An 11,144-nucleotide genomic window follows, 5' to 3' on the forward strand; every position below is an offset into this window, starting at 1 on the left:
TAGCATGTATAATTTTTAATCTTAAAAGGGCTTGTTTTGAACACTTGTATTCACATCAATTTTTCTTTTACCTTTTTGGCTGTGGATAAAGCAGAACAAGCAGTGTAAACTAGCCGTGTGGTTAGCCCAAATATATCAGAACATTAATTCATTAAAATATTATCTTTATTGCTTAAATTGGGAATTAAATTGAAAAAAGACTACAATTTTTAGGTTTTAGGGTAACCTTTTCTAATGCATTTAACTACAAGCAGTCCTTGATTTAACGACTACAATTGAGCCCAAAATTTCCATTGTTAAGCAAGACAGTTAAGTGAATTTTGACTTGTTTTACAACCTTTCTCAGCACAGTTGTTAAGCAAATCACTGCAGTTGTTAAATAAATCATGCAGTCATTAAGGGAATCTGGCTTCTCCCATTGACTTTACCTTTTGGAAGGTTACAAATGGCGATGATGTGAGGACACTACCTCATAAGTGTCTGAATTTTAGTCATGTGATGATGAGGATGCTGCCATGGCAAGAAGTGAAAACTCTTGATAAGTCAATGTTTTTTTCAGTGCCGTTGTAACTCCAAATGGTCACTAAAATGAATGGTTGTGAGTCGAGGATACCATAGATGTTATCTTTTTACACAAACCCTATCTTCATTTTGCTTCAGGAGAATGAACAAACAAATGGATCAGTAGGTCTGCTTTTTGACAGCCTACTTTCACCGAGGCAGAAATATTTTAATGGCACAGGAAAAACATGGGTAAATGTGGAGACTTCAAGTGTTGATGCTTTTTGTGCACCTAAAGAATTCTGCGAAATCTGAAAGCTTGTGCATTCCCTTGAGAGTAGAAAGGGGGATAAACCTGCATTCCGTAAGTTTCTTCTGCAGGAAGGAAGAACTACAAGTCCCAAGTCGAAGCTTAAAAGCAAAATAGTTTTACAAAGCAACTTCATATCATTATTTTCGTGCGCGCACGCATCCTTCACCGTAGCCTACATTTCCCAACAGACTCTTCGGCCTCCGCTGCGGAGATTTCTGTAGAAACGGACCGACTTGTTCTGCCGCGCTGCATCCTGGGACATAAAGTCCTTTTCGCCACCACCTATGTTTCTAAAAATGTCCTCTTTCCGCCTGCCCCGGATGTACTTTCTTGGGGCGGAGTGGGGGGGCGTCACGGAGGGGCCTTGGGGTTTTCGTCCGGGCGGGTTGTAGATATCTAGAAAGGCCACCTCGGAGGACCAAGCCGAGGTGCTGGCGCCGCCGCCATGTTTGGTTGCTTGGTTGCGGGGAGGCTGGTGAGTGGCTCCCGCCTGTGGCCGCGGGGGATGGAGTGGGCGGGTTCTTTGGCCTGGAACTCCATGGCAACGAAGGGGAGGGGGAGAGGAGAAGAAGAGGTGACTATGGAAACGAGAGGGCCGGCTGGCCCTTTGGGGTTTCTATGGTGAGCGATGTGCGGGGCGACTCTAGGCATCGCCTCCTGCGGTTTGCGGCTCGAGGTGATGGCGAGGCGCCGATCTGATGTCTTGAAACTACAACTCCCATCACCCCTTGGGCAGCCGAGGCTATTGTGGGTTGCTGGGAGCTGTAGTCCCCAGTGCATCAAATGGTGCCTGAAGGGGTAGACTGCGGGGGTGGGTTTGAAGTGTTGTGCAACTCGTGACGGGAATTTACAAACTTAAAATTGCATTTATGGAAGTTTTCAACAGACCTTATGCCTTCCTCAGCTGAGTGTGATTTAAAAAAAAACCAGCTCAAAACATGCAGCCCCTTATTGTTGTCTATTTCTGAGGGAAAACTTGTACATCAGACATGAGGCTCCTATTTCAAGAAGAAAAAAAATACTCATTTTATCCTTCTGTGGCTCTCCATGAAGCTGCCTGCTTCCTCTCAGCTCTTCCTCTCAGCCTTTTCATAGAGCTACCCGAGTCCAAATTCATCCTTCAGGGATGAATTTTAAAAAATGACACCCTTCACCACTATTTGCACAGTTTATATTGCAAATTGGGGTTTTGCATGAAAGGTTGCAGCCCAATATTTGCAACTGGATGTTGGGCTGCAATCTTTCATGCAAAACCTACTTTTTCAAGTTGTGAACCCAAGGCTTGCATTCTACTTTAATTTCACTATACAAACCGTGTCTAAACAGCGAACTACAACTTGTGGTCGTTGCAGATGTGGCCATTACTTCCAGTGGTGCTTTCCTCATTCATTTTGATACATTGTATTTTCAGTGGAAATCACTTTTTTTTAATGAGTAGGGTTGATTATCTATGGAGATTCTCAGTCATCCAATCATGGTTGTCCCAAAGGTGCTTTTTTCATGAGGCAACTGAAGAAACTTTCTTGGATGAAAAGCAAAACATCCTCAAAAGAAAAACAAGTCCAGTTGCTTCTTGAAAAAAGCACCTTTGGCATCAGTCAGACTGATTTATCAGGTGGCTTAGCATGTCAGAGATGCTGAACCTGCTAATCGAGAAGTGTGGTGCTATATATATACATATGGATTCCATTGAGCAGAATGTTCTGTGCAGAAGGCTAGGGCGGGGAATGAACCAAATTGCACAAAACGATGCATTGCGATATGAACCAGTTACCCGTCTAAACATTTGCTCAGGGGGAAAGCGGGTTCCCATTTAATGCTCTACATGGAGCTGCCCTTGAAAAGTATCTGGAAGCTTCAATTGTTTCAAAATATGGCAGCCCACATAGTTATATGCAGGTCTAGATATAGAATAGAATAGAATTCTTTATTGGCCAAGTATGATTGGATACACTTGGTGTATAGGCTCTCATTGTACATAAAAGAAAAGATACATTCGTCAAGAGTCAAGAATCATAAGATACAACACTTAATAATAGTCACAGGGTCCAATAAGCAATCAAACCATACTAGGAAATAGTCAATAAAAATCGTTAGGATACAAGCAACAAGGTTACAGTCATATAGTCATAAGTGGAAGGAGATGGGTGATAGGAAGGATGGTAGGATTAATAGTAATAGTAATGCAGACTTAGTAAATAGTTTGACAGTGTTGAGGGAATTATTCGTTTAGCAGAGTGATGGCATTTGGGAAAAAACTCCCCTTGTGTCTAGTTCAGTGGTCTCCAAACTTGGCAACTTGAAGACTTGTGGACTTCAACTCCCAGAAGTCTCCAGCCAGCTATACTAGCTGGAGAATTCTGGGAGTTGAAGTCCACAAATCTTAAAGTTGGCAAGTTTGGGGACCTCTGGTCTAGTTGTTCCGGTGTGCAGGGCTCTATAGCGTCGTTTTGAGGGAAGGAGTTGAAACAGTTTATGTCCGGGATGTGAGGGGCTGTAGAGATTTTCACAGCCCTCTTTTTGACTCGTGCAGTGTACAAGTCCTCGATGGAAGGCAGGTTGGTAGTAATGTTTTTTCTTCACACATTTGCACATGTATCACCTCTCCTGTGAGAGCCGCATTGGCTACCAGTTTGCTTCCAGGTCCAATTCAAGATGCTGTTTTTTTTTAATCTTTAAAGCCCTTCATAGCTTTGGGTTGGGTTATTTCAAGGACCATCTTTTCCCAACTACATCTTCCTGACCCACCAGAGCAGGGAGGATTTTACAGGTCCTCTATCTCAGGGAGATTGATCAAGTGGGACCAAAAAAAAGGGAATCTCCTCTGTAGTGGATCACTCCCTGTGGAACATAACACCTGCGGAAATAAGATGGGACCCTACCCTGACACCATTTTAAAAGGCCCCGAAGACATGGTTTTGCCAAGTGGCCAGGAGCCCCCAGGGTGATATGGAGCCTGTCAAGTAGCTGATTGATTATTGTTGTCAGAGGATGGGGGGGTTTATGGAGTTTTGTATTAAGGTTTTATTTCTGTAAACGGTTTGGAGTCAACCATGAATTGGGCAGCCACATACATTTTCTAAACAAACTTCTTTTTACAGGTTCAAACAGTGGCGCAGCAAGTAGCAGAGGACAAATTTGTGTTTAACTTGCCCGACTACGAGAAAATCAATCATGTGGTGGTCTTCATGCTGGGAACTGTGCCCTTTCCGGAGGGTATGGGTGGATCAGTCTACTTCTGCTATCCCGACGAGAATGGCGTGGCCGTGTGGCAGCTCCTTGGGTTTGTCACGAATGACAAACCAAGTGCCATTTTTAAAATTTCTGGTCTAAAATCGGGTAAGAGAGCGGAATATAAGTGTGTGTGATCAGAAGAAATATTAGCCTATTTACATCTTGAAATCTGAGACGCAAGAGAGATTCCAAAACTCATTTGTACTTATTCTTCCCTGTATTGTGCTTTTAACTGAAGAAGTTTAAGCCCATTTTAAACCAATCCTTACTATCACAGAGAGGAGTATTTTTCTTTTTCAAACAATGTTTTTATCTCCAGAACCCTGTTCCATGACATAGCTGCATGAAAATTAATTTAGTATCAGCTGCTAGGGTTTAGAATCTTGGGCTTGTTACTTGCGCTTTTCTATTCTATTTCTATTTTCTATTGAAAGCAAATATAAATAATGGATTGCATTTTTTCTCCTATTTTTTAAATATTCATCTTTACGGGGACTTTTTAGGTATGCTTCCTGACAGTGAGGTTTAGTTTTCAGATAGTTATTTTATAAGAACTGGGTGTTAAGTCGAGAACTACCTGTGTTTTAATGTTTCATTGTTCTTTATTTCGTACCATTACAGTAACTGATGCGTTTCCCTCCCACACAGTCTTGTGTATATTTGCGGTTACCTCAGAACTGTTCTTGGCGTTGAGAAGCAGACCAATTCTTTAGGGTAGCTGTGATGTGTTCTCCTTTTAGGTAAAGGCAGTCAGCATCCGTTTGGAGCCATGACTATCCCCCAAATGCCTTCTGTGGCCCAGATTGGGATTTCTGTGGAGATGCTCGAACTCTTAGCTCAACAGACTCCTATAGCAAGTGCTGCCGTATCGTCGGTCAATTCATTCACGGAGGTAATTGCAAGTATAGTTTTCTCTCTCTCAGTAAACAGTGTTTTCTAGAAAACTGAAAACTTTCTAGAACAATACCAGAACCTTGGCAGAGCAGAACAGAGCAGAGCAAAGCAGAACAGAACAGAACGGAACAATAGAATGTAGAATAGGAAATGGAACAGAACAGAACAGAATAGAATCAAATGGAATAGAATGTAGAGTGGAAAATAGAATGGAATGGAAAGGAACAGGGTGGAACAGAACAAAACAGAGCAGAAGATATTTTGAACAGCATTTTGAGAATAGGGACGGTGTTACCTGTTACTGTTGGTTTTTTACCGTGTATTATTTGGTTTATTATTGTTTTTATTATTGAAAGGTGTTTTGTTTTGTTTTGCTCTTCCTATTAACCATGAGAAGTCCCTATGGCAATGTTCAAATACATTAAAAATCGCTCAGTCTGTTCTAAGAATTGCAGTAGAGATGATTCATAGGTTGAAACTGTTAATATGTTTTGATTATTTTTTTCAGTTCACTCAAAAGATGTTGGACAATTTTTATAACTTCGCGTCATCCTTTGCTGTTACTCAGGCCCAAATGAGACCCAACCCATCAGAAGCTTTTATTCCTGCAAACGTAGTTCTGAAATGGTAAGATACACTATTTCTTAAGCAGTAGATGTTTTCCCATTCCTGCAACAAACCAGAATAATCATAATTACAGAGTATTAATCTGGTTAATCGAGTTGATGTTTGATCAACTTTAAGTTCTGTATCAGCAAATCTTGAGCTCTTTATTTTTCAGTTCTATTTACTGTTAGGATTGCAGATAGCAAGTATGTTGTGACAAGTCACTCCCTCCCTAAGTAAAGGAAAGTAAAATACCTGATATATTTTCCCTTTTTAATAGTGGATATCCTCTTCTGCAGATTTGCACAAATTCATTTAAATTGCATATTAGTATTTTTGTCACCAAGAAATGATGATAGGAACTGGATATTTTTTTAGCTTAATAATACCCAGGGGGTTTGCTATTATTATAGCATTATATCATATTGAGGCTGATTCTGCCAATTGCCAGCAGTTCGATTCTGACTGGCTCAAGGTTGACTCATCCTTTCATCCTTCCAAGAGTATTGTAAAGCATTATGGGGTGATATATAAGTCTATGTGCTATTGTTATGATATCAGCTTGCCTATGCAGTAGGCAATTGAATTTCAGTGCTGGAGATTAAGAGAAGTCTTAGCAGAAATCTTTTACAGAATAACAGAATTGGAAGGGACCTTAGAGGTCCTCTAGTCCAATTACCAGCTCAAGCAGGAAATCCTATGCTATTTCAGACAAATGATTGTTCAATCTCTTCTTTAAAACCTCCAATGTTGGTGCACCCACAACTTCTGCAGACAAGTTGTTCCACAGATTATTTGTTCTATCTATCTGGAAATTTCTCCTTAGTTCTAGGTTGCTTCTCTCCTTGATTAGTTTCCATCTGTTGTTTCTTGTTCTGCCTTCAGGTGCTTTGGAGAACAGGTTGACCCACTCTTCTTGGTGGCAGCCCCATAGATATTGGAAAGAGGAATGTTAATTATCCTTAACTTGAGATTGCCACCAACTGAAACATACAAAATAGTTTTATTATAAAATTTTAATTTATCCACATTTTTTTGTTTCTCCCCCTTTCTTTCAGGTACGAGAATTTCCAAAGAAGACTAACTCAAAACCCTTTTTTTTGGAAAACATAATCCCGAGTCAGTTTCTTGGGAGTTCACTCGAACAAGCAGACAGAGCTTAAAAGATGCCATATGCCGAGCCTGCTGAAGGACATCCGGATGAATGCCTAAATTTGAGATGAAGGGAGGAGAAAAATAAAATACCTTAGCTTTTGTAATACTTCTGGGACTTGGATTTAAAATTAAACCTGAATGAGTAATCATTGCAGCATGTTCTGTTTGCAAGTTAAAAACTATAACCTGGGAAAACTACAATGTGTACAGAAAACATGATCAATAATATTAACAAGAATAAATATTTTGATTTGGCTTTTTTTCCCCCCAGACTGAAGTTGTTATGGAACATCTAAGCAACTTAGAACTAAGGAGAAATTTCCTGACAGTTAGAACAATTAATCAGTGGAACTACTTGCCTCCAGAAGTTGTGAATGCTCCAACACTGGAGGTTTTTTTAAAAGATGTTGGATAACCATTTGTCTGAAGTGTAGGGTTTCCTGCCCAGGCAGGGGGTTGGACTAGAAGACCTCCAAGGTCCCTTCCAAATCTGTTATTCTATTCTATTCTATTCTATTCTATTCTATTCTATTCTATTCTATTCTATTCTATTCTATTCTATTCTATGTTTGTTTATGCTTTGTATAATAGCTTGTATGACTTCTAGATGTCCCGTTCAGCTAATTCTTCTTACAATAGTTGATTTGATTACTTTGGTTTTCATGTTCAGGACAAGTAGTTTCATCAGTGGCCATGACAAACATATATCCTTCTGACTACATATTCCTGATTACAGTAATTCTACCTGAATACTTCTTTAGCATAAACAGGTGGAGTATGGGCCAATGGGACATCTATCGTACAGCCTGCTCTGAAGGAGTGGCTGATAATCTGAGAACTGTCCCATAAATTCTTTCCTCTTTGAGATTGTAGAAAGCTGCAGTTGTTGACTCAACCTGTTGATCAAGATTTCTCCAAGTTTTATTCGTACAATGCAGAAGCCTGATGTGTAATGGCTATTGATTCAGTTTTGGGGGGAGCAACTAGGAGCCACCTCTAAAACGCAGTGGGTATTTTCTCTGAGGAGAGGGCATCAAAGTGCCTCTTGATTAGAGGAACAGGGAAACTGATCTTTGCATGAAGGTCACTCTGCCTCTTCAAAAGTGAAGCAGGTTCTAGCTGTTGTCCATAAATTTGGCCCAGCATCTTAAAAGCTATAGAGCAGGGGTGTCCAACCTTGACAACTTAAAGACTTGTGGGCTTCAATTCCCAGAATTCCCCAGCCACCATGGAAGCTTTTATGAAGGAGGGAAGGATATCAACAGCAGAAGACTAGATACTGTCCCACTCTTTTATAATCCTTGAGGAAATTTTTTTCCAGCCTCATTTTCAAACCAGCCTCCTGTCCTGCCATGTATTTCTCATTGCCGCTTAAGATTTTAATGTGGGTGGACTGAATAATGTATTTCTGAATTCTGAACATTAAATTCAGCTGCCTTCAGTGTTGCTTTGAGAGTTATCAATGAAACCTTGCTGTTTCTTGAAATGTTCCAATTCTCATTCTTTTGGCATACACTCAAATTCATAAGTGAAGTTGAGATTCATTGGAAGGTTTCACTAATGGCAGCAGGAGAGAATTCTTGCTAAGTTTTCACATCTTACTCTTCAGTCCATCCCCCCACTTTAAAACAGAATATCAGAAGGTAAGATTTAAAAGCCAAGCTGTTATAATCATTTGGGACAGCCCTATTTTTATGTATGGAATAGGCAATCACGAATAAAGATAAATACACAAGTATTCTTTTTTAAACTCAGGATGCTGATGGAAGAATATAATTTGAAACCTACAGTGTGATGTCTCCTAACTTTTGCATCTGCAGCATAGGGTTACTCAAAAGTTTAAGTGCTTTTTCCAGCAGAACCAAACAATAAAGAGCTTTGCCTGTCTATCTTATCTATCCATCCACCTAATTTTGATACTGTCATCTCATCTGAGTAATTCAAGAGGGGCAAAAATGTAGTGGTCTTAGCTTAATCTTGAATATCTGAATATTTCAAAGAATTTATCCTCATTAATGAAACACACATCAAATTGATTTAAAGAGAGGATGAAACTAGTATGTGGAACAAAAACGAATAGGTAAGGTAATTAACAGCTATGAAATTAGTGTTTCTAATTTTAGATTTTAGATTTCTCATATTTTGTTCCACTTCATTTGTCATATAAAGTCTGGGCAAGTTTCCATTTTCTGAAATAATTGTTACCTATTACAATTAATTTATTCATACCGAGCTGATGCATGACTGCCCTCATCTTGTTTCTATTGAAAGAAGACTTGGAAGTTTCAGTTTGTTAGCAACTACCTTTATGTTAAGCTCCGTGTTTTCTTGGTAACATAAAAATATAGTGAGAGTGTCAATAATCACAAGAGGCTTTTTTTAAAATTCCAGTTAAATATTCTTTAGAAGAGAACATCAGCATCTTAGTCTAGGTTTGCTGGTATGTCACAACAGATGGCAACAGCAAGCAAACCTTGGCTAGTCTCAAAAAAAATTAAAATGTGGGTTTCGTTAATGGATAGAAGACCACTAGTACAAGGACAAGTGTGTAGATTAAACCAGGAAGTTGAAAAAAACATTCCAGAAAAAAAGATCTTCATGTTACACTGGGAAATCTACCTTGGCCATGTTCATGATGGGCCAAGGTGGATCAGAATGAGATATTTATTTAGATAGTATATAGGGCTGCTCATTTTAGATAATTCTGAGTGACTTTTCTTTTAAGAGATTATAAATTAGAATCCACACAAGAGGATTCATGATGAAGCCCTAGCTTCTGCCGGCAGAATCAAAACGTATCCTAAACAGTGGATTCTCCAGGCTGTAATAAACTTACATCTCACATATTCCATGGTAACTCTCATTTTATGCAGGTTTTTTATTACCCTGCCATTCAACTAATTAAATCAACGAGCAGGCAAAATGCTGCACTTTAAAAACACACTTTTCATATAAAATCTACCTCGGTCATCCACACAACTGGGGTCAGGAAAACATAAAGTATCATAACAATTTTAGTTTTTAAGGTACCCCAACACTATCATTTTGGGTTTGTTTTTGCTGCATGGAGCAACACAGCCACACTCCTGTAGTAGTCCCCAATTCAAGCTGTCATCTAGGTCTTCCTAGATGTGAAAACTATTTATTGCCCTTTAATGTTTGCAAGCTGCCCAGAGTAGCTTCTAGGTGAGGTGGATGGCAAACAAACAAATTAGATAAATGGAGGGGGGAGAGAGAGGGAGGGAAGGAGGGAGAGAGAGGGAGGAAGGATAGACAGATACATGATAGAAAGAGATGATACTGTGGGTATAGATGATAGGATGAAAAATAGAGATAGATGATAGATTAGATAGGATACATTAGATATAGATGATAGATAGGATTATATATATAATGGATAGAATATATATATATGTGTGTGTGTGTGTGTGGTATTCAGCTTTGTTCAGGTATTTGTTCAGGTATTTGTTCAGGTACTTGTTCGGGTATTTTCCCACGTCATTGTAGTTGTGCTTTTAAAGTTGTAGCAACGTTTCGGCAGAATCTCATCTGCCATCATCAGGCTTCTGTATTGTGTTCGTCTGTGAAAGCCTGCTGAACAAAACTGAATTCCTATATATATATATATATATATATATATATATATATATATATATATATGTATGTATGTATGTATGTATGTATGTATGTATATGTATGTATGTATATATATATATATATATATATATATATATATATATATATATATATATATATATGTATATATGTATGTATGTATATGTGTGTGTGTATATGAGAGAGAGACAGAGAAAATAGATTAGATAGATAGATGACAGAAAGAGAGATAGATGATGCTGTGGATATAAATGATAGGATGTTAAATAGAGATAGATAGATTAGATATAGGTATGATAGATAGATAGATAGATAGATAGATAGATAGATAGATAGATAGATAGGAGATGATACTGTGGATATAGATGATAGGATGTTAAATGGAGATAGATAGATAGATAGATAGATAGATAGATAGATGGATGGATGGATGGATGGAGGGAGGGAGGGAGGGAGGGAGGGAGGGAGGAATGGGTGGGTAGGTAGGTAGATAAATGGATAGATAGATGATAGGTAGGTAGATGATCGATAGATGGGTGGGTGGAGAGAGATGATAGGCAGACAGACAGAAGGAGGGGACAACCAGAAGCTGGGTGGAGAAGCTGCTTTGGAAGACGGGAAGGACCAGATCGCCCTGGAGAACATCCCATCCAGTCCAGCCTTGAAGTGAACGTCTAAAAAAACCACGCTGGACAACTTCACACAAAAGCCGGGCGACTACCCCCTCGATTGTGACGTCACTCCTGGTAACGAGTGAGGGAAACGCGCGTCCTAGCGACGAGCCCCTCCCCTCCCTTCCATCAGCCCCTCCCTCTCCCCCGGCGCT

The 11,144-nt window shown here is 39.4% G+C and overlaps 1 protein-coding gene across 1 annotated transcript; it reads left to right on the top strand.

Annotated features, from left to right (window-relative positions):
• Nucleotides 1-5: 5 nt before the first annotated feature.
• Nucleotides 6-6,852, top strand: HIKESHI (heat shock protein nuclear import factor hikeshi). The gene is made up of 5 exons (XM_026706812.2): nucleotides 6-1,289; nucleotides 3,916-4,153; nucleotides 4,789-4,940; nucleotides 5,451-5,569; nucleotides 6,607-6,852. Exons 1-5 carry the CDS (start codon nucleotides 1,260-1,262, stop codon nucleotides 6,659-6,661), a joined length of 594 nt encoding a protein of 197 aa, XP_026562597.1. The 5' UTR covers nucleotides 6-1,259; the 3' UTR covers nucleotides 6,662-6,852.
• Nucleotides 6,853-11,144: the final 4,292 nt, after the last annotated feature.

Source organism: Pseudonaja textilis, chromosome 7, assembly GCF_049901715.1.
Source record: "Pseudonaja textilis isolate UNSWEBS1 chromosome 7, rPseTex1.2, whole genome shotgun sequence".
In the NCBI taxonomy this organism is placed as follows: Eukaryota; Metazoa; Chordata; class Lepidosauria; order Squamata; family Elapidae; genus Pseudonaja; species Pseudonaja textilis.

What these genes read in the sequence shown, in the direction of transcription:
- HIKESHI (XM_026706812.2), top strand. Translation starts at nt 1,260, where the DNA reads ATGTTTGGTTGCTTGGTTGCGGGGAGGCTG. An exon ending in AATTTCTGGTCTAAAATCGG is followed by an intron (nt 4,154 to 4,788) that starts GTAAGAGAGCGG and finishes TTCTCCTTTTAG; the next exon opens with GTAAAGGCAGTCAGCATCCG. An exon ending in CGGTCAATTCATTCACGGAG is followed by an intron (nt 4,941 to 5,450) that starts GTAATTGCAAGT and finishes TATTTTTTTCAG; the next exon opens with TTCACTCAAAAGATGTTGGA.